This window comes from Suricata suricatta, chromosome 11, assembly GCF_006229205.1.
Source record: "Suricata suricatta isolate VVHF042 chromosome 11, meerkat_22Aug2017_6uvM2_HiC, whole genome shotgun sequence".
Lineage (NCBI taxonomy): Eukaryota > Metazoa > Chordata > Mammalia > Carnivora > Herpestidae > Suricata > Suricata suricatta.
The window spans coordinates 8,440,411-8,462,749 of record NC_043710.1 but is presented as its reverse complement, the minus strand read 5'-3'; the positions used below and the strand labels follow the sequence as shown (position 1 = coordinate 8,462,749).

General features: G+C 47.9%; 2 protein-coding genes and 1 long non-coding RNA gene across 5 annotated transcripts; 2 read left to right on the top strand and 1 right to left on the bottom strand.

Moving 5' to 3' along the window:
• The first annotated feature begins 1,188 nt into the window (after positions 1-1,188).
• On the top strand, positions 1,189-2,740 carry LOC115306288. Its single transcript, XR_003915291.1, has 2 exons — positions 1,189-1,709; positions 2,486-2,740. It is a non-coding gene; the product is annotated as an uncharacterized LOC115306288 (long non-coding RNA).
• A 404-nt stretch (positions 2,741-3,144) lies between these two features.
• On the bottom strand, positions 3,145-13,062 carry HNRNPUL2 (heterogeneous nuclear ribonucleoprotein U like 2). The gene is made up of 14 exons (XM_029956639.1): positions 12,053-13,062; positions 9,917-10,052; positions 9,554-9,630; positions 9,216-9,355; positions 8,817-8,907; positions 8,604-8,716; positions 8,097-8,360; positions 7,815-7,937; positions 7,291-7,419; positions 6,568-6,736; positions 4,940-5,140; positions 3,812-3,885; positions 3,449-3,556; positions 3,145-3,341 (listed from the first exon to the last, which is right to left on the bottom strand). The coding sequence occupies exons 1-14, from the start codon at positions 12,591-12,593 to the stop codon at positions 3,264-3,266; spliced, it is 2,244 nt and encodes a 747-aa protein (XP_029812499.1). The 5' UTR covers positions 12,594-13,062; the 3' UTR covers positions 3,145-3,263.
• A 451-nt stretch (positions 13,063-13,513) lies between these two features.
• On the top strand, positions 13,514-22,046 carry TTC9C (tetratricopeptide repeat domain 9C). 3 transcript variants are annotated; one of them, XM_029956641.1, is made up of 4 exons: positions 13,514-13,802; positions 14,280-14,574; positions 17,851-18,033; positions 18,478-18,631. In XM_029956641.1, exons 2-4 carry the CDS (start codon positions 14,337-14,339, stop codon positions 18,606-18,608), a joined length of 552 nt encoding a protein of 183 aa, XP_029812501.1. In that variant the 5' UTR covers positions 13,514-13,802; positions 14,280-14,336; the 3' UTR covers positions 18,609-18,631. The 3 variants fall into 3 exon arrangements, with proteins under 3 accessions (XP_029812501.1, XP_029812500.1, XP_029812502.1); XM_029956640.1 differs by lacking the exon at positions 13,514-13,802 and having other exon boundaries at positions 13,924-14,574; XM_029956642.1 differs by lacking the exons at positions 13,514-13,802; positions 18,478-18,631 and adding an exon at positions 20,417-22,046 and having other exon boundaries at positions 13,951-14,574.
• Positions 22,047-22,339: the final 293 nt, after the last annotated feature.

Below are 22,339 nucleotides of genomic sequence, written 5' to 3'. Positions count from 1 at the left end.
CTAAAGCAGGACCCATATCTGTTAGAGCACTACTGTTTCCAAACACTGGTTGTGAGCCTGTGGCGCCGCAGCCTTAATGAGTCCCTGATCCTTTATCAGAAATTACAATTGGGCTCAGTTCAGTGCTAGTAATGCAATGGTGCTTTTGTTAATTCAGGTGACACACTCATTCTCCAAATGTACTAGGAAGCAAGCCCCGTCAAACATCTTCCGTGGAATAGGAAGGCTTTTCCTCCTCGGTGGCAATTGATCATTAATAAGCTTTCTTGGCTCCCAAATGGAAGCAGCCTTACATTGCACTTGAAGCATCTGAGGGGTTTTAGTACAGGCCAAATGGGTCAGGACTTATGTATTTTCTTCTACTCCAGTGGCCCAGGCGCTCAGAAGCAGGCGCTAAGGAAGCTAACAACTGTCAAGTGAATGGATAGTAGAATCAGAAGGGAGTAATAGCCACACAAGAGGAAAGGCAGCCTTGGTCAAACCCAGACCTTGAGGAAGCAGCACCAAGAATCAGTCAATCCACGCCCCCCATGACACGCTCCGCCCCAGTCAGTGCAGCCACAGGAGATAGGGTGAATTCAATCCAAATGGTTATTTATTCTAAAACTGGAAGCTACCGTGCCTACATTTTCGCCAGGATGTAATGAGAACAGGGGAGGAAAAAGTTACAGATGTAAACAATGACACAGTTACATTTTTTTTTTAAACGGTAAAACCCCTTTTACTGGCCACTTCCAAGAATGCTTTACAGGTTGTGCAAAAACATTTACAGGCTCCATGTGGTGTTTGTTTTTCTCACAAGCGTTTCCATCTACAACAACTACAAAAGACGTCTGATAAAACACTAAACAAGTCCTCTAAGGAAAACAAGGCTAGGGATTCCTGTTGGTAAATCCACATTTTTTCACCCTTAACATTTTTTTTTTTACAATAAAAAGACAGAAACAAAACCCAGACATCTACAGTTGCTGCAAGTGATCTCTTGGGCTAAACCGACAAGGATGTGGGAATTTCACTCTCCATCCATTAGAAAAACAGCTTTTTTTTTTTCGTTTTTTAAATATGACTTTCTGGTGCCAAAAATGAACAGCAAGTACCTCCCCCTAACCCGCCCCCTGCCCCCCAAACAGCTTAAGCTTTTCATCCCCGGGCTCCGAGGCCCTAGTCCCCCCAAACCATATCAGAGGCTGTAAAGAGATGCTATCCTCTGGACTGAACACTTGAAACGGGATGTTTCAACTTCTGCCTCAGAATTCAGTTTTCTCTTGTGACATCATCTTGCCCTAAGGCAATTTCTTTGGGCTCCAGTCTTTGCCTCCTGGCCTTGACCCTACAGCAAAGCACTCTCAAACTCCCTTAACGAGAAAGAGCTAGCGGGTTATAGGAAAGTTCATGCAGTCACTTCACTCACTGCCGCACACAAATCCATGAGGGCACCACAGGGAAGCAGGCGCTGAGACAAAGGACAGCGTCAGGAGCAAGCAGACTTCCCTCCTGCCAGCACCCCCCTTCCAGCCTCAGGGTCAGAGGTACTTGTGGGGCAGATGGGTGTACGGGACGGGGGTGACCAGAGGACCAGGACGTGGGCCTGCTCGCCTAGAGAAGGGCTGCACAGAGGTAACCACGGTGGGAGAGAAAGGTCGAATCTCAGCACAAAAATTTTCAACAGAGAACTGCCCCGAGGAGGAATGGACGCGAAGCGTCGTCTGGTAAGTAGCACAGCGCTACCCTGGGTCTTTCTTCGCTAGCAAGTGCTGCAATACGCGGCGTGTGCGGAGTAAGTTCTAGGCTGACACAAGGCTGCGCAGGAAGATGAATGAAAACTGAAGCTGAACGGTGAAAGAGCATTCCCAGCTCCCGCCCATAATCTCGAGCCCAGCAACCTGCAGCTGCTCGGCAAGAACTGGGAGGGGGTTGGTAAATTACAAACAGTGGAAGTCTCTTGGCTAGAGGTCTCTCTGGGGACATGCAGGGACAGCACCCTCCGCCCCCCACTGCCTGGGAGAAATCCGTTTTCAAGATGCCGGGAGGGGGCGCTCCCTCTCACGCACACATTACACTCACTCACATTCTCACTCTTCCCCAGGTTCAGCAGCCCCCCTCTGAGCTGCCTCCCACCCCCCACCCCCACCCCCACCCTCCTCCCCTTTCCTATTCACTCTCTACCTGTGTATCAAAAAAACCGGCAGGGCTCAGTGCCCTCCACACTGTATAAAATAGTTGCTATTCTCAGCACCTGGGCCTGGTAGCCCACACCACAGGATTCGCCTATGTACATCTCCTGCTGCAGTGAAAAGAATCCTGCTTCGTTTCTGTGTGAGCTGAAACCCTGAGAAACGCTCCTTCTCTCACACTAGAAGAGGACAGATGCTCTAACAGAGATGATTTCAGGGACTTCCCGCCTGTCTCAAGCTTGGAAGACAGAGTAGAGACCGGCAAGTCACAACCCTGAGGCTGAGGGCTGCGACGCCCTTTCTCCCCCCAGGAGTCTATGGAAATTCGGAAATTCGCTGCGCTGCCGGGCTGCCGGGCACACGGAGGGGCCGGCTGTCCTGCCCTGCCGTCACGCCCGTCCCCGTGCTTCCTCGGCCTGGGAAGCCTACAGAATGGAGCCGCCCGATCAGTGCGAGGCACGGGCCAGGGGAGACAGGGCCGCTCTGGCTTCCCAGCCCACCGGACCAGATATCCCAAGAGGGAAAGGTCGGTAAAGAAAATACAAACGGTTAGTTGGTGCAAGTGATTGAGAAGAGCCAATCGTTTATTTTCACTGCCTGGGTCACAAGTGCTCCCTCTGTCCCCACTGCTGCCTGCTCCGGGGAGAGTGCCCTCGCGGCGTCCCCACCCTCTCCGCGCCACCTCCTCGCTCTCCCTTCCCTGGCTGCCAGTCCAGCTGCCTTAGAATGTCAGAAGGGTGACATTTTTAGTTCTTTTCCTGTCCAACCGCAGGATACAGGACAGGCAGCCCTAAGTGCCGCTTTCTGCACAAATGGTTTTTGATTACAAATATCTAACTAGGTTTGAAATGTTTTATAGAATAAGACAATATTCTTTTCAACAAACTTTTAAAAAAAATGTACAGTTTTGTCGTTTTCACCTCCCCCCCTCCCCTGCCCCTGCTTGCGCACCCTCCCCCCCCACCGCCCCTCCCCGGCAGCTCAGCCCCACCCGAACAGCCCCTGTTTTCCTTGGTTGTGTTTTGGGGGGGATGCCTGGCACCCCTAGAGATTCAGCTTCGTGGCTGACAGGCGAGCATGACAGGGGCTTCACCGATACCCTTGGTAACCGTAGTAGTTCCTGTAGTATCGGTCTCGGTCCTGGGGGTGGTAGTAGTAATTCTGCCACTAGAAGAGAGGGGAACCCCATCACTTGGAGCCCCCGCGGGCTGAGCCCGGAGGGGCAGCCGCGCACCCCTCTGGTCCTGCCGCCCCCGCCCCCGGAGGATACTCACATCCCGATTGTACTGTCTGTAATAGTCTCTGTATCTGTTGTACTCGTAGTCCCGCCCGTAGAATCGATCGTAGTCTCCCCTGTATCGGTCGTAGAAGTTACGGTAACCCTGAGAAAGGAGAAGTGAAGATTGGCGGGCTTCTGGCGCCACGAGCCACTGCTGTCCCATTTTCAGTGAGACACACGGCAGAGCTTGACATTATCAATGGGCTTAATCTTCCCAGAAGAAATTATTCCAGAGGAACACAGTAAATGGGCAAAACCCTAAGCCCTGAGAAAACAGCCCAAACCACTCTGCTCCCCCAAGCCAGTAGGAACGGCCATCACGACCCAGAGGGAGGAGCAGGAGGAGAGCTGCACTCACCCCTCTGTTTCCAGACTGCCCCCAGTACTGCTGCCCGTAGGCCCGGTTGTCGTAGCCTCGGCGCTGCCCGCCCACTGGAAGAGAAACGGAGAGCGCGCTCACACAGCTGGCGTGGGGTCCTGGCTCCACGTCTGAGTGGAAACCAAAAAGTCGGAGCCAAAGGCAATTCTGGGGAACAGGAAGCCTGCTTCTGTCAGGCTCACACAGTGGTAATTAAGGCACCAGCCAGGAGCTTTTTAAAGAGTCTGGGGAGGGGGGGGGGCAGAGGAATAGAAACACAAGAAAACCAAGCCACCTTGCTTTGGAAGCTCCCCAGCTCCTGCAAAACATTTAAGATGGCAAAAGGATACGTGGCAGAGTTAGAAACAGGAGTAAAAACTGCCATTCACAGAATCACGGACTTTTAGTCTTGGAAGGGACCCTAGCTATCTTGTACCCCAGACCCATTATTTTATGCCAATGAAAACCGAAATCTGAATAGTAAGCTCCTTAGGGCCAGAACCTGGTATTTCCAGGGCCCGGACATGCAGACACTCAGAAGTTTTGCGGACTTACATACACACACACACACACACACACACACACACACACACACACGTTTTTTAAGGGCAAGTGAACGCACACTGTGGGCTTAACTGACAACCAGACATGCAGGAGGGAACTGAATTCCACTGCTAGCCTAACTTACTTTGGAAACCCCCTTGCCCCAAATGACTGAATAATGCATTCACTTTCTGGTTTGCACAGCTGGCTTGAGACCCAATAGATAAAAGCAGCAAGAAAACTCTCATGGGGAATCTAATGTCACGGCACAAGTCCCGAGGACAGCGAAGGTGAAGTAGGAGGCAAGTGGGGGGCTCATATTTACTAAGGGAAAATGCACACATGAGCAGCTCACGCAACTGCTTTTCGAGGAAAAGTAACTCCCTTCTGTCAAAGGGTTTGGAAAAAGCACGGGAAGGTGGGCGTGAAGGGACAAAGGAGGCACGCGCTCCCTGAAGGCACTTCCTCATCGTCTAGCACTGGACTTGGCTTCCTTGGCCCTTCCCTGCGGCTCCTGCTGTGCGTGGCACAAAGACCGGACTGGGACGGGGAAGGGGGGGCGGCTGGCAGGTCCCCAGGACTCACCATAGCCTTGGCCTCGGCTTCGGTTCTGCCGGTTGCGCTTGTTTCGGTTGTTTCTGCGATTTGTCCGCTTCTCGGAGGGGGGCAGCAGCTTCCTGGCCTCCTCCTTGTACTTAGTGACAATGGGCTGAGCTTCCTCCTTCTCCAGCTCCCCGTAGGTCACCTCGTCCATATAATCGCATTTTTCAGGCAGAGAGAAGTTGGCTGTGAGAGGAAGGGAGAAGCTTGTGGGAGCTGAAAAATGTACGTATGTGTAAGACGGCACCCCGAAAGCCGCGCTGTGGGAAGGATGGGATTTTCTATGCACGTGAAGGTGCCGGGGGCACCCCCTGGCCTCTCAGAGGTTTCCCCTAAAGTGTAACAGCCCCAAGCAAAAGGCTGCCTGCAAACTAGATTTACCAGTTCTCAAGTGATCTATAATAAATTAACAGTGAATTGGGTTTCTTATCAGGACAGATGCAGGGTAGCTAGAGGCTAAAAATAACTGAAGAGGTTCTGGTGTTGTTTAGATAACATGCTAAGAAATACGCTTTTAAGGAGGACTCCAGGAGAAACTGACCCCGACCAAAAGGCGCGGCTCATCTACACGAGGAGGACAGGAGCCCAGAGGACGGGGGCTCATTCACCACCTGCGCACGACGTGCCAGCACATCGGCCAGTCTCTGGGCCTCGGGTTCTGAGGGGGAGTCTGAGGGGAATTCAGCTCAATGGGGCTCTCTCCATTCCTAGATGAATCCAGTCGGCCCTCAGTTTTACGGAATTGAACTAAATTCTTCCAAGGACCCGCTTATCAGTCAAGGACTGACATGGTTCATTCTGAGTAAACACGGTGAATCCAGCTCTTAGACCTGTAACCAGCCCCCACGCCTGGGCATCATGAGAAGTTAAAGAGCCAGTGGGCTGCCAGGAGCTGAAGGCAGCAAGGGGGCGGAAATCCCATTCCAGGGGGAACAGCAGGAAGTGGGATCAACCAAGGTGGTTAATTCTGCTTCACTGAGATGCTGCTGTAAGGCTTTGTATTGCATTAAAAACTTTAGGCACATGCTTCACAAACAAAAAAACAACCTAAGCCTGATGCAAAACTAGAAAAATCAACACATACTGATGAGATTTTTCACTCCAAACTCCCCCCTCTAGGATATAAATTCAGTGAACACAAAGCTTCATGTAACTCACGCTTCCCCTATGCCTAGAAGAGTTCTGGACAGACGGTAAACACCCCTGACGTTTCTACTAAATGAATAATGGCATCAACTGAACCTCGGCTTGGAGTTTAGGTCACCCTGGAGTCCATCACTACCTCTCTTTTTGAATCTTCTCTGGAATGAGTCCAGGAGTTACTGCTTCTCCAGTTACTCTCATTCATTTATCTGTCAGTGCTTACTCGATTTACACTTAATTTACTCTTCGAATTTATACTTTTTATCTTTCAAGTAAGCTCTGTGCCAACGTGGGACTCAAATTCATAACCCTGAGATCAAGAGATGCGTGCTCTACTGACTGAGCCAGGCAGGTGCCCCCAGCTTTACACCTGAGATGTGGAAAATCACTCAACTCCAAGGGCTAAGAGGCCCTGGAAAGGTGTGCACTGACCAAGGACAGGCTCCCTAACTTGTGTGACGTCAGCCCACCTTTCATCTCCAGCATTATAGACTCAGGCACATCATCTCCCTCCACTTCCTTCCGCAACTCCAGCCTCTTCTTCCAATCTTCCTCATTAGGAACCACCACCACCACTTTCCGACAGAAAGTCTTGAACAGCAACAGCTTCCGCCGTTGGCCAGAGTTGTACACGTTACACTAGGGACAGGAAGAACAACAAATGTTTCAGGAATAAAAATGGCCATTCGTATTCAACCAAAACACTTACTGAGCATCTTTTACAAGTGAAGCAAGAGATTCAGGGTCTTATAGACACAATTCCCTCTAATTCTTCACACTCTACATGACAGACATGACCCTGTTTCACACATCAAAAAACAGAAACAAAAAACTGAGGACTCAGAGACCAAGACTTGTTGAAGGTCACAGACCTAGGAAGTGGTGGAGCTAGGAATCCAAAGAAGGCCCACCTCCCTTCCCATTGCCTCTATTATGTGTTTTATAGTCCGGTCCATATACTCTCTGGTAAAAACACTAATAAAAAGGTATCTCTGAGTTCCAAAAACATTAGGACTATAACACAACCACTGAGTCATAATTAGGTAACCTGTTTCTGATCATTAATTCAGTCTCCCTCCACACATGCACCCCGCTCGGGCCGTAAACCCGTCTATCAGACTCCGTGGATGCCAAATCTTTCATCTTTGGACCTTCTGCAAAATTAGGTTTCTCGTCAATGTCTTCAACGATACCTGATCGAGAATGAAGTTCCTCTTTGTCCGGGAAGCAATCTGGACCAGCTTACTAAGGCACTGGGAGGCTTGCTGAACTAAAAGGTCTCTGCTTTTGGGGTCCATCTCTGGCTCCTCAAGCCCCTTCATCTGATGGGTTCAAGAGGAAGTGAAGATAAATACAAGAAGTTACACAGCAAGTTAAAACTCAAGGGTCACTGGTAAACGGGCACCTCTTTTAATGCCACCAAGCGATCACAGCAGTTCATTCCTTATTCCTCAGTGCTGTGAGGGTATGCTGCGCATTCCCTAAGAGGCATTTCCAGTCTTGACCTGGATATAATCTAGGTTTTATCTGCTTTGAGAGATCTGACGATGCAGCAAAAAGAAAAAAGCCTTAAACATATATTAAGAATTCATTTCTCTACTTGTGGGACCCTTAAGTTCTCAGACACTTACAAGACCAACTCCCTGAGGAAAAGGTTACAGGCATTTCTTAGAACGTCCAGAGCAAATTCCACAGCTAACCTCTCCCAGCAACTCACCCTCATTTGACTGATCACAGCCTCAGCTCCCAGGACATTGTATCTTTTCTCAGGGTTTTCTTTTGCGTACTTTAGTGCCCACTGGGTCTTTCCAGACCCAGGCAGTCCGACCATCAGAATCACCTGCAAGTAAACAGAACCAGAAACACCATGAAAACGAAGGGAGGGCCACGTTCGCCATGTTCACAAGGCCCAACGTGAGAGCATCACCGGCCCCAGGGAGGTGGAGCTTTAAGAACGGTCTTCGGGCGGACCATCCCAAAGCACCGTGGTGCGGCATACCTCGCACTGCTCCGTTGTCTTGGGCGGGACCACAGTGCGCACTCGCTCCTCGACAGGCACGGCATGGATGAACACAAACTCTTCTGGTGGGGGGAAGAAGGGCTCCTCCTTCTGACCAAAGTTTAATTCTACGACACAATTTTTGCAGAGGACGTGGGGTAGGAGGGCCCGTTCTGCCAGCGATTCCTTGCTGATCCGAAATGCCACACCTAGGTCTTCTCCATTCTTGGAAAAGGAAAGCTCTACTTCTTCAGCCTCAAAATTCTACAAGGACAACAAACGAGAGCATTTCAAGACCTCACAGGGTTTGAGACTGATTACATCTTACAATTTAATCTTTAAAACAAACAAACAAAAAATACCCAAAACAAAACCAGACTGCTGAAGGCAGCTAAGCAAATAATACATCAGATGCATGGAAGACAGCAGCTGATAGGAAGCAAGCCGAATTCCCAGGGCCCTCTCCCCACTCCTTGCTGAGAATCCACAACTTTTAGGAGCACTTACAGCAAAGCAGCCAATGACATCATTCTCCCCAAAACTCTGGCCAAATTCCTCAAATTGCCCATTCTCTGCCTTGAGTCCTCGTCCATCGAAACCATAAGAGAATTCATCCTCACCTACGATAGAGAACCAATTAGTTACCTGTACCCAAACCTCCCACGGAATAAACGATGTGGCAGCAGCAAACACTGACAATTATGTTAAAGAAAACGTTACCAAGCTGCGGACGGGAAAAATCAACAGACCATCCAACTCGAAGGAGAGAAACCTCTGTGCAGCCTTCTTTCATTGGGAGATTCTGGGTTACCTGGGCAGGTGAGAAAAGGAACTCTCAAATACTCTGACCAACTCAGGAGCAAAGTCTGAGTTAGCAAGGTGAGTAAGACTTTTATATAAACCGGAAACAACTGTCACACCTCAACATCAGAATACCAGCTGTCAATGAACTTAAACCATAGCCATGGGGTCAACTTGTTGGTTACTGTACCTAAGATTATTGTTCACCCGTGGGGCCTTTTTCTGCATTACTAAAACACTGGTGGGCAAGAACCAGTCGATAGTTTAATAAATAATCTCATCAACAAATGGTCCTAATGAGCTGCATATACTAACTACCTTGGCCTCAAAGCAGACTTTCCCCTTGGTCACGCCATAAGTACTCCTTGCCCCAGACCAAAGGGTGGGGAACTTCTCTGAGAAAAGTGGCTGCCCTCCATAGCGGTCTTTGCTCACTTGAAAATGGAGATCCGAGGTATCTGTGAGAGAGAAGCAATCTGTTTATTCCAAAGCCCAACCCGTGAGAGCCGGCAACAGAACACAAATATACCCCATTGTCAAGGATGGATACAAGTCTCCTATTGCTAAATCTCTTAAAAATTGCAGGCCATGAAGTTTTAATCTCCAAAATCACTTTTGGTTGGTTGAAAACCCCAACGTGTCTGCCTTATACATACACGTGTCCAGGTTCACAAGAGTTTGATCCTCCTCCTCATCTTTTGCCTCTTCTTCAGGGGGTGGTGGAGACTTTGAGCTATAGGTATGAGAGAAAAGCAAATACGGTGTATCCAAAGCTCTCTTCTTTGAGGGGCGTCTGTATAAAGTTTCAAACTATCAGAATATAATTCCAGCAGACAGCTTCTTTCAGCAAATGAGAAAAGAGCAACAGGAGCTTTCCAGAGTGGATTCAATCTAAAACTTATGCCTAAAAAAACCTATCGCATTTTTCATCCACCCCTTTCCATACTCTCCAATCAACATCGGGTAGACAACAAATCAGAGCAGACACCCCTTTCAATGAAGGGGACCGTTTCCCTCACCGGCTGTGGTAAGCCTCCTCTCGGAATTCATAGTAAGCTCGGCCATGTTCATCCTTCTCATCCCGCTGTCTCTTTACCCCCCGCCGCTCACCATCTGAGCCTGCTGGTTTTGACTTTTCACTATCTTGGTCATCTCCTACAAAAAGGAGGGAAAGAAAATCAGCAGTTTTCATCTTGGAGTGCAGAATAAGCCCAGAACCAATAGAAACTAAAGGGGCTGAGTGTCTGTCTAATCCGAATAGCCAGGTCATTAGTCCCACTACATCCACACAACGTTTTATTTCTAAAGATCACCTTCCTGCCACTGGCTAGCAATTTTATTTAAAAACAAACACAAAAACGAAGAAGAAGAAAAAGAAAAGAAAAGAAAAAGAACGGACATTATGGGCTAATTACAGTAGAGCTGTAGATAAAAACTGGACAATTTTTGCATTCTAAATTTGTCTGCTTAAATCAGGTCAAACTTGCAGATTTTCCCACCAATATGACATTTCAGGAAAAAAAAAATCCCCTAAGTCTTTAAAAAAAAACTTCACAGGTGAATTTAACTTTGATTCTTGATTGTCGGATTTGGATACAAACTAGGCTCTTACTATACATTTTCTAACATTTTCCCACAGCTTCATGACACAGGAGCCTGAGCCGCCTTTTTTTTTTTTTTTTAAGAGTTTGCCTGTCCAGTTTTCCAATGCACGGCCATCCACAGCTCCTACTTATACAGCAGATGCACTGAGGTGCACATCCACAGCTGTATTTCTATCATGGATTTTTTTAACCCAAAATTGCCAAGAGCAAACCATCAAGTCACAAGAGACCCATAAATAATACTGCATCTTTACTGCACATAATTTGGGGCAGAAAGGTGTTGTCATATATTTAGCAACATTCTCTGCAAGAGGGAAAAAAAAAAAGCCCTGGAATTTCTCTTCAAGCTTTAGTAGTTTGCAACACAAAGATTTTTTAACAATCATTCTTTAAAACAGTCCTTTATCCCTCAACCTTTTTTATCTGCTATTTGGGATACATAGTAAGTCAAAGGTTATGTAATGGGATTTTTGTTCCAGGACATAGAACAAACACTCTGCAAGTTGCATGTGACTGTCTTAGAATGGGTTCCAATTATACCATGATTACTAATAGCAGCCTAAAAAAATGTATTTTAAGAACTAAGGCGACCCACTACACATTGGGGCTTGGAAACACCTCTAGTTTTCCGGCCTACTCTGACAGTTATGGATTAGCTCTAACCATCCAATCACTTCAAAAGAAGAGAGAAAGGTCGCTAACTCCCTGGGGTGACTCTACACATTCTCTTCCACGAGATTACTCAATGGACCCACCGACACCTCAATCGTTCCAATTCAGGAAGTCGGGGGACCTAAAACATAAACGGCTTTATTAACTAAGTGCACAGCCAATCCACAAATGTGTCCATCTGAAGACCCAGTGGAAAAAATAAAACTTAAGTCGTAAGAATTCGAGCTAGGCAAAATTTTCGGATAGTCAAGTAGTGTGGACTCCAAACGCACTAGATTAAGACTTTCTTTCTCTAGGCTAGTTAACTATTAAGCTCCACACCCTCAAACCACAAGCTGCTAGAGCAGGAGCAAGGTTAGATTTCCAGATTCACTGTGTGGCTCAAGCCCCAGCAATGGGATGCAGCGGACTTTGGCGAACTTCGCCTATTGCTTTATACTTTTAAGGCGGAAATGTCAATAAGTCAGGTAACCCAAAGGCCAAAGCCTCCGACAGCCCCGTCGGGCTGTCCCTGCAACAGCCACTATCTCAGTGCGCTCCCGCTCTAGGAAAAGATAACCAGGGCCGCGGGAGGCTGCTCCACAGGTCGCTCCCGAGCAGCTCGCACGCAAAATCGCTCACTTCCATCTACTACCACCAAGGAACCAAGCGAGGCAGGAAGGTCCCTCTTGCAGAGAGCGGGGCCGCCAGAGGCAGCCAACCCCTCCAGAAAAGTGGGTTGAGAATGAAAGCCACCTCCCCTGGGGAGGGAGTCCCACCAAAAGGCAATGGGAATCTTGCGCTTTCAGGCAAGTGGGAACAAGGAAACGGGCCCCAACGTGCAAGGCTCGGTGCTGGGTCGGGGCAGTTGGGAGCCGGGCTCCGCTGCCAGCTCCTCACCCTGTTCCTCTGCGGCCTTGTCAGCCGGCGCCTCGGATCCTGGCGTCTCGTCCCCGCTCCGCTCCTCCGGCTCGTCTTCCTCCCCCTTGCCGGTGCCCTGCTCTTCGCCACCGTTTACCCCACCTGACTCGGCCGTGGCCTCCTCTGCCGGCTTCTCGGGAGCATCGGGCTCGGCCGCGGCCTCCATGGCTGCCGCCTCCGGGGGCTCCGGCGGCGGCTGCGCGGCCTGGCCCGAGGCCTGGGCCGGGGGTGGCTCTTCGTCCTCGTCCTCAAGCAGCGCCTCCTCGTCCTCCTCCTCCTCCTCTTCGTCCTCCTCCTCGTCCCCGCCCGGGCCACCGCCCGACGCGGCCACAGGCCGAGGCTCCGCCTTGCAGGCCCCGCCGGGCCCGGCCCCGCCACCGCCGGCCTCGTCCTCGAGCATCTCGGCGTCCAGCGCCTCCTGCAGCCGCTGCGCCAGATCCACCTTGAGGCCGCGCGAGTCCAGGCCCCGCCGCTGCAGCTCAGACCGCAGCTCGGTCACTTTCAGCCGCTTCACCTCCATCGCCACCGCCGCCTCCTCCGCCTCCCGCCGCCTCCTCCCCTGCGAACCGTCGACCGAGCCCTACCGCGCAGGCGCCGCCGCCGCCCGCCTCCGCCTCACGCGCCAGCACTGAGCCCGCGCGAGCGAGCGCACGCACGTACGCACGCAGGCAGAGAAGGCCGCGCGCAGCCTCCGCTACGTTGTGTTTGTTTCTCCCTCCTCCTCCCCTCCCCCTTTCGGCTCTCGGAGCCCAAAAGAACACAGCGGGAACCAGCTTTCCTTCCTGCCCCCTTGGTTCCCCTGCCGCGGGCGGGCGCGCGCCGAGGACGACAGACTTCCCTCCCTTTACCTCCCGCCCTCTCTCACCCCTGGGCCAATCGCCGCCAGTGGTTTCACCGCGCAGCCGCACCGGAGCCGGAGCCGGGAAGGACTGGCTACGGCTCAAGTGCCTCGTAGCACGGCGGCGTGTGCGCGCCCGCCTTCCGTACTTCGAGCCGTGGGCTCTGCGCAGACGCCCGGAGCTCCCTTCTCACACGCCCCTCCCACCCCGTCACCACCCGTACTCCCGTCTGGCTTCCGATCGAGCTGTGGTCTAAAGTCTTGCTTGCTAGTCTTTCTTCCTCTACGTGCCCCAGCTTCTTGAGAGTTAAAAAAAAAAAAAAAGAAAAGAAAAAGGCCAGGAGGGAAGTTGTTGCGACTAGAAAGCCTCCTAGCAATTGTCTTTCTGTTTAGTAAACAAAGGGCTTCCCCAAACCAAGGAATACAGGGAGCCCCCCGGCCCTCTTCTCTCAATCCTTAACTTCTCTACCCAGCAACAGACGCCCGTTCCTCGCCTTTTAGCTTTCTTATTGGCCAACTTGAATCGTCATCTGCAATTCTGATTGGTCAGCCATTATCGGCCGGATTCTTCCAATTGGCGAAGCTGCCGGGGGATTTTTTTTTTTTTTTCCCCTCCCGGGTTGATCAGCAGGGGAGCTGTAGAGGCGCGGTCGTTTCTGCGGGATTATTTTTCTGGGGCCGCTTGTGATTGGACGGTGTGGCGCATTGGGCGCGACCCTTTAGACACCAAACTGCCGAGACACCGGCCCCGGTCCTCCAAGTGCTTCCGCCCATAAACCGAAGCCGAGAGGGAAACTTCCGTGCTTGGGCATTTGCGGAGAGCGAGGGCCTGGCTGCGGAGCTGGGAGAGCTTACAACTGAGCTGCTCTGCGTGCGCGTCAGTTTAAGCCCGTGAGTTGGGTGCACAGACAGCTTTCAGCTCGGTTCCCACCTTCTGATACTGACATAAATAAGTGCTTATTTAATACGCGCAAATAAAGAGCAGGGGTGGCGGCAAGTCCTGTAGACCGCTTTTGGCAGTTGTCTCCGCCTATTCGCTTCCACTTCCGGGTCAGGGAGGTGTGTCTAAGAGAAAGGAGGAAGCAAATTCCGCCGGTATTCCCACGCCTGCCACAGTTCTTTAGTGCGGCCCTTCCTTTTTCCGGAGGGTCTCTTCACCCCGGAGTCTCCCCTTTATGAAATCACTTAATCTCTGGCTTTACTATTCCCACATCCTTTCCCTGATTAGTCCTGTGCGTTTAAAGACAGAAAATTACTACAAAAGAAGAGAGAAGTAAAACTCATTCCCGGGGGGGCGTCCTGGAGAAGGGTAATTTCCTGCCTTTTTAGATCGGCTACCTAAAACCGCTGTTTTGCTCCCATCTCCAGAGCTTCAATTGCTCTTTCACTTCCCAATTCCGCAAGAGCTCTAGGCGACAAAGAGTTATGGAGAAGCGCCTGCAGGAGGCTCAGCTTTACAAGGAGAAAGGGAACCAACGTTACCGAGAAGGAAAGTACCGGGATGCTGTAAGTAGGTACCACCGTGCTCTGCTTCAGCTGCGGGGTCTGGATCCAAGTCTGCCCTCCCCGATACCTAATCTAGGACCTCAGGGCCCGGTCCTCACACCTGAACAAGAGAACATACTGCACACCACCCAGACAGACTGCTACAACAATCTAGCTGGTAAGAACAGGGCCGAAGGGTGGGTAGAGTATCAGGGCAGGCACATGGAAATCTGTGAACATTGGAAAAAAGCACGGGTGTGCTTTTCTGTTGTCCTGTAGTTATTCTGTCATGAATCGAAATACGTTTCCCAGGGGCGCCTAGGTGGCTCAGTCGGTCGGCTCAGGTCAGATCTCACGTTCTTGGGTTCGAGCCCCGCGTCCGGCTCTGTGCTGACAGCTCAGAACCTGGAGCCTGTCTTCAGATTCTGTGTCTCCCTCTTTCTCTGCCCCTTCCCCTTTTATGCTCTGTCTCTCTCTGTATCAAAAATAAACTAAACATTAAAAAAATACATTTCCCAGTCTACGGGGCTCTAAATGAGTTTCTGTAGAGCCATGCTTCTGAAACTTAACCTGCAGAATTTGTTAACTGAGCCCCACCCACCCCTAGAGCTGAGGATTTAATTGAGCTGAGTGGGTGGAGACAGTACCGAGTTGCATTCCTAACAAATTCCCAGGTGATGCTGACAGGTTTAGGGAATTTTGCACGCTCTAGAGAAGACCCTGTACTTACGTTTAGGGCATTGTTTCTTTAATATTTATAATAGAGAAAAGAAGGCATTTGCTCCAGCTGGTGGTGTAAGCCATTATTAGAGGTTTTGGACAGCTTTTCTTCGTTTTTTCCTCCTTCCTTTAAATTGGCTCTTGGATAACGAGGATTGCCCATCTCTATATGAACTTGGGTGAAGAGATGGATGCCAGAATCATTATCAGTAGGATTAATCTAAAAGAAAGGAGACTTAGTAGGTCTGTTCTATGGCAGGCAAAATAATCGTAGAGCTAATTAAATGATTTTGGAGTTTATTAAAGCATTCTAATGGTCCCAGCTGAGGGTATGTTTTTATACTTCGTAATGGTTGTTTTAAAGGGATTTTTTATTTTTCTTTTTTACTACAGTGGTTTTCTGCTATAGTTTGGTGAAAATCTAGCTTTTTTACAGTGTGTGTCCAGTGCTACTCTCAGACTCAAGTAACAATAGTAATTATAGTAGCTAAGGTTTCAATTCCTTAAAGTCAATTGGGGCGCCTGGGTGGCTCAGTTGGTTAAGTGTCAGGCTTCGGCTTGGGTCATGATCTCACAGTTCATGGGTTCGAGCCCCGCATCAGGCTCTGTGCTGACAGCTCAGACCCTGGAGCCTATCTTCAGATTCTGTGTCTCCCTCTCTCTCTGACCCTCCTCTGCTCATGCTGTCTCTCTCTCTCTCTCTAAAATAAATAAAAGCACTAAAATTAAAAAAAAGGTCAATTACTTAATGGGTACTGAGGATATAGGAGTATCATAAGACAGACAGAGGGCTGCTCTCATGGAACATAAATGTAAGTAAGGGAGATGGACAATTAACAAGGTAACATACATCTTATATTGGAAGATGGTAAGTGCCGTGGAAAGGAATGAAGCAGAAGGTGGGCACAGTGAGTGGCACAGGCGTGGGAATGTTCACTTTGAAAGAGAGTGATCGGGGGCGCCTGGGTGGCTCAGTCGGTTAAGCGTCCGGCTTCGGATCAGGTCATGATCTCATGGTTCGTGGGTTCGAGCCCTGCGTCGGGCTCTGTGCTCACAGCTAGCTCAGAGCCTGGAGCCTGCTTCAGATTCTGTGTCTCCCTCTCTCTCTGACACTCCCCTGCTCGTGCTGTCTCTCTCTGTCTCTCAAAAATAAATAAATAAATAAATAAATAAAAATAAATGAAAGAGAGTGATCGGACAGTATCATCAGTCTCCAGGTGGACCCGAAGTCAAAGACTATGGCTTAGCCATTTGTAGAGCCTCCCACTCAGGAGTGCTTGAGAGATGTTCCTCAAAGATTGACTGAATTCGCCGTTTTCACTTATTGAGTGCCTGAACACGTTGGGCAGTTTAGGTACAGTACCTCTCCTCTTCAAATTCTGCAAGGTACTGTGATTATCCCCATGTTACAGATAAGGAAATGAGACCGTGTCACTCCAAGGGCATCTGCTCTGACTTAGGGGGAAAAATACCAAACTCCAACCCTCACCTGCAGGGCCTGACATGGTCTGGCTCCTCCAAAACACTGGATTTGCAAAGCATATTTCTCCCTTCTAGCTTTGCAGGATTTCTTCTTTCTCAGCAAGCATGCCCTGTCCTTCGAATGACCCTTGTCATTCAGATCTTGGGTCAAAGTCACTTTCTTCTAGAGGCTTCTATAATCAAGCGTGACTCTTGAGTTCTTTCACTCTATCCCAACACAGTTCTGTTTTCCTCAAAACAATTTAGAAAATCCATTTGTTTCTTGTGTGCTCGTTCTGCTTGGGGACTAGGCCTCGAGGGGTGGGTACTCATCAAGGGGTCCGTCTTGTTCGTCTTAAGCGCCGCTCCTGGCTCTCCCTAGCCTGTGGGCAGTGCTGCCTAACCAATTGTCAAGTATAAGCCATATGACCACTTGGTGGGGCTGTTGTAGAAGGGATGCAGACAAGCCCAGGCCCTTTAATGTCCTCAGAAACCCTGATTCTCCTGTCTTCTCAGCACCATGATTAAATAATATTGTTTAATTCCTATAGTCATGAAATAAGGAGCACATTTCCCTTCTTAATTATAGAAAGCCTGAGCATTGTCTCCTAAACAGATTTGGATTTCAGAGTCCCATTGTGTCAAACAAGAGAACAGTGAAAATATATCATCATTGAAAATGATGACTTGGGAATTAGAGAGTCCTTGATTCAAATTTCTTATTCCCCCTAGAAGCTGTAGGATATTCGAGAAGTTCCTTTACCTCTCCGAACCTTGATTTCTTTGTCCACTAAATGGAGATAGTGACACTTAACCAAGTTCATAGAGTGGATGAGAAGATTGAGATAATGTTTTATGAAGCACAAAGCATGATGCTATTTCCTTACACAATTGATGGTAGCCATTGTTGTTTATAAAACGGATGGATGATCATTGTGGTTAAATGTAGGGTTCAAGACAGAGAGCCTTGGGTAGAAGAGAAACAATGAAGAATTTAAAGTATGCTCCAGTTTATAGCTGAGCCTAACCCAACAGTAGGCACATAATAAGCATTCCGTAGGTAGTAAAGTCCATTAGAAGGCATGTGAAGCTTTTGTTTGCTGTTGCCTCCCCCGTGCCTGGACCAAAGTCCGGTACATGGTAGATACTTTGATGTATTGGATGAGTGAATGTTGTCGGTATGGTCTTCTGACGCAGCCTTGAGTTGCCCAGTAGAACATAATGCAATAAGCCCCTCTTTGCTCTTCTGTCTCCTTTTCATTTGGCCTGTTAGCCTGTCTCCTTCAGATGGAGCCAGTAAACTACGAACGAGTGAAAGAATACAGTCAGAAAGTCCTGGAACGACAGCCCGATAATGCCAAGGCCTTGTACCGCGCTGGCGTGGCCTTTTATCATCTGCAAGACTACGACCAGGCTCAGCACTACCTCCTGGCTGCTGTCAATAGGCAGCCAAAAGGTGAGAGAGAAGGGGATGGGAGGGGTAAGGACAAACAAGATTGTCCCGCTGAGGCGGTCCCTGTGGAAGGGGGATTTATTTTGCATTCTCAATTTATTGAGTTTTTTTAAATGTTTATTTTGAGAGAGCATGCGCACGGGCACGCACACCAGCAGGGTACAGGGCAGAGAGAGGGAGGAGGAGGAGGGAGAATCCCAAGCAGGCTTCACACTGTTAGCGCAGAGCTCAGTGCGGGGGCCCGAGCTCATGAACTGTGAGATCATGACCTGAGCCGAGATCAAGAGTCGGGTGCTTAACTGACTGACTTGAATTCAGGTGCGCCTTGAGTTGTTTTTTTTTTTTTTGAACAGGTAATAATATATTCACATAGTTCAGAATTCAAAAAGCATAAAGAGTTGTTTGAAAAACCAACCTTCTTCTATTCCTGTGTTCTTGCCTCCACAGGAAAACAACATTATGTACCCTCCGGAAGTATTACGCTTCAACAGGCATATACCCCATCTCCTCTTTCTTCCCCCAGTGAAAGACATTGTAAAGCACTGTTTTTCAAGTTTCTGTTCCAAGATTGTAACTGAAATAAGATCTGTATTCCAATCAATGTACTGATGATCCTCATTTCTGCCATTTCCCCAGCTGGGGCTGGCCTTTGCTTTAGCTCCCATACCTCCGCTAAGCCCAGGTATGACCTAGAAAAGGGGCAGGCCTACCTAGAGAGGATTTGACTGTTGGTACTTGTTTCCAAGGCAAAGATACCGTGAAGTGGTACTGGCTCACTCCTATGTTAGTGGTTCAGCACTGAAAATTATCTCCCATATTGCATTCTGGCTTAGAGTGGCTACTAGATGCTCGAAGTAGAGGGTCCCCCAGTATAACAATGCAGCAAGAGTTCTCTAAATGAATGCGGGGACAGGGGTTGGGAGACACCTGGCAGGCTCAGTCGGTGGAGCGTGTGACTCTTGATCTCAGTGTTGTAGGTTCGAGCCCCCATGTTGGGTGTAGAGATTACTTAACAACAAAATCTTGAAAATCAAAATAAAATAAGAGTATCTTTGGAGGCTCTGCTGTGACAGTAACTGTTTCTTCAAGCTCTTTTTCATGATCAGATTAACAACCAGCCAGCCCTAACTGTACAGAGATTTTTCTCCCTCTACAGAGACTTTTTTTTTTTTTTAATTCAAAGCAGTAGAGGCTCCTGGGTGGCTCAGTCAGTTAGGCATCCAACTTCGAACTCAGGTCATGATCTCACGGTTCGTGGGTTCGAGCACTGTGTCAGGTTCTATGCTGACAGCTAGCTCAGAGCCTGGGGACTATCTTCGGATTCTGTGTCTCCCTCTCTCTCTGACCCTCCCCTGCTAACACCATGTCTCTCTCAAAAATAGAAATAAAACACACACACACATACACAAATTTGAAGTGGTATTAATGAATGAGATTTACTGTTGAGAAGAATAGTTGTGATGTATTCAGATCTTAGAAAGATTTTTAGGCGTGCCTGGGTGGCTCAGTCAGGTGAACGTACTGCTTCAGTTCGGGTCATGATCTCAAGGTTCGTGGGTTCGAGCCCCACATCAGGGTCTGTGCTGACAGCTCAGAGCCTGGAGCTGTCTTCAGATTCTGTGTCTCCCTCTCTCTGTGACACATACTGTGGGGGAGATGGCAGCCAGAAATCAGCCTGAGGCCTGGTGGAACAAACTCCACAACTAAAGACAGAAGAGGCCACATCGAAGAAAGGCTAAAATAGCATCTAAAGGCATATACCCATGTATGTGTATTTCTTCACAGAAAGATTCCTGGGCTCTGAAAAGAAAAAAATGCTCTGCATATTTTATAGACAAGAACAAACTCATTTTCCCAGCAAATATGTTTATTCTAATACACACACACACAGAACCCTCCAAAAAAAAAGTTGTGGGAAATCTGTACCAGAATGATCCTAATAAGTAAACCCAAATGATTCTTCCAGATTCAGAAATCTGGTCCTCCTCAAACCTCCTTTCTATAGGAAGTCCTTTGAAAGGCTGAAATCTTGATTCAAAATAATAGTGGTGGTTTTTATCATTTATCTGGACTGTCATTTGAGGTTATCTCTGACCTATATTTGTAAAATAACCCCATCCCTAAAGTGGCGGTAAAAATGCTAACTTGCATAAGCCAGTGACAATAACTTGGTATTTTCCCTGAGTGTTTATAATCAATATGCTTGTTTTGAACGTTTTTAAAGGAACTTGTTTATTATTTTTAGCCAGGCTTAGAAAAGATCTGACTCTATAAAAGTAGAAGTTGTAAAAAAGAAAAAAAAAAGTGTGTGAATAGTTCTTTCCTACTGCAAGGTGTGATCATGTTCTAACTGTGTCTCTAATTGCCTCCTCTGTCCCCCTCAAAGACGCCAACGTCCGGCGGTACCTCCAGCTCACTCAGTCAGAGCTCAGCAGCTACCATCAGAGAGAGAAGCAGCTGTACCTGGGCATGTTTGGGTAACAGAGAAGAAAGACGCTCCTCTACTTGAACTTAGCTGAACCATTAAAGACCCACCGAGGGGACACTTGAGCCTCAGCAAGAGAAGCTAACCCCATACCTCTGACCCGAGTGGATATGTTTTCTGTCTAGCTCTGCACAAACTCTTTGGCACTCATGCAGGCTGGGGCCTTTTTTTTTTCCTCTCCATCTACGTATTTGTATAGCTTTCCATATGTGATACTTTTGGGGATATTTGCCTTGAGAAATACAATCATATATAGGTGGGATTAAGCCTATCTACAGCATCGATTTTAATGATAGACGTTGTTAGATGTATCCATATACAGAGGAGAAAGCTCGTTGAGGATGAAATCATGATAGCAGAGAGTTTTTTTTCTTTGTTTCCTCAGATGCCCAAAGCCAAAGTTACACAGGCCACAACCCAGGAAATATATTTTTGTGTGTGTGAAAATAGACAATTACAAGTTGGACCCACGTGACTTAAGCAATTTGAAATCAATCGTATTGATTAAATCAAGTCATTACTATTAATATTCCATTGCATTCCGATCCTCCCCCAACAAAAGAATCTGTGGGGTTTTTTCCTCTGGTGATAATTTTAGTCCCTGCTACTGTTCATTCTCAGATCATTCATACAATATACTTATTTATTTTTTTCATTAAACTTTTCTATCTTAGAACCTCGAGTCAAGCATCTAAGTATCTAAGAATTCTTCAGCCCTTGTGCCAAAAAAAACCCCTAAGTAAACATTTTCATTTTTAATAGGTGCATATCTAGAGTATGTGCATTTCTCTAAAAAAAAAATGGGAAAAACAGACTGCTTTGTCTTGAAACAATACCATGAGAGAACAGGATAAAAACATCAGTCTGTTCTTTACCTGTGACCTTGTATTATGCAAAAGCTCAGTTCCTTACACAGGAGGGAAATGAGGAAGAGTTCTTCCCTACTGCTTAAGCCCCCCATGAAACTTTCTCAAAGTTTTGTCCATGCAGGCTGTGGATCTGGTGCAGTCATGTCTCAGTAGGAGGCTCCACCAACCATTCTGTGCACTTGTGAATAATGTCCACAATGTATATGGGCTCTGCATTAATGAGTAGAGGTAGTAACCGTGTGTCCGAAGCCATCACATAAGGACAGATTTGAGAAAGAACAACAACAAAAAGAACTCAAGTCCTCAGTCTTGCCAAATGTGTGTGAGTCCTCATTTATCAGAAATGCCCCCTCTCCCAGTGAGCCAGTCTCCCCTCTGCGTCTCCCATGCCCTTCAATAATACAACTTACAACAAAAAGCTTTTCAACCAAATAATCTTGTAAGTCCAAGGACAGAACTAACAGAAATAGATTATTTCACTTCTTTCCCAAGCTGTTTACATTTCTAAGCCTAAGTCGTTGACAGAATTATCTCATGGTTGCATGTTTGCTTTGGGCAAGTTGCTTTCTGATTTTCTTCTTTTTCAAAGACTTGATGTTACACTAAGCTATCTTCTGCATCGATGAGGAAAAAATAAAACCGATATTCAAAAACGCATTTTAGATCAGGCAGTATTCCTTCATTTGTATGTAGATAGTGGACTGACCTATATTTTATTTCCGGAGCTTAAGCCTACGCCTCTGCAATTTAAAAAAAATCACTTAAAAAAGTAAAAAAAAAACCCACATATTTTAGGAATGTGTTAGCAGTGCTAATAAAAGGATCAGTGCAAAGGGACAAAGTGGTCAGGCTTGCATTTCAGTCTTCATTTTGAGGGCCAGCTTCTAATGGCGATGTTAATGAACAGGAAAGTGGACAAAGATAGGCAGTCCGATGCGGGTGTGGAGGAGGTCTG

Bases quoted from the DNA above. Each gene is read 5' to 3' on its own strand.
- HNRNPUL2 (XM_029956639.1), bottom strand. From the start codon at position 12,593: ATGGAGGTGAAGCGGCTGAAAGTGACCGAGCTGCGGTCTGAGCTGCAG. The intron at 8,361-8,603 runs GTAAGTGCTCCT...TTGTCCTTGTAG, and splicing joins ATGTCATTGGCTGCTTTGCT to AATTTTGAGGCTGAAGAAGT. The intron at 3,342-3,448 runs GTGAGTATCCTC...CCTCTCTTCTAG, and splicing joins ACAGACAGTACAATCGGGAT to TGGCAGAATTACTACTACCA.
- TTC9C (XM_029956641.1), top strand. From the start codon at position 14,337: ATGGAGAAGCGCCTGCAGGAGGCTCAGCTTTACAAGGAGAAAGGGAAC. The intron at 14,575-17,850 runs GTAAGAACAGGG...TTGGCCTGTTAG, and splicing joins CTGCTACAACAATCTAGCTG to CCTGTCTCCTTCAGATGGAG. The intron at 18,034-18,477 runs GTGAGAGAGAAG...TTGCCTCCACAG, and splicing joins TGTCAATAGGCAGCCAAAAG to GAAAACAACATTATGTACCC.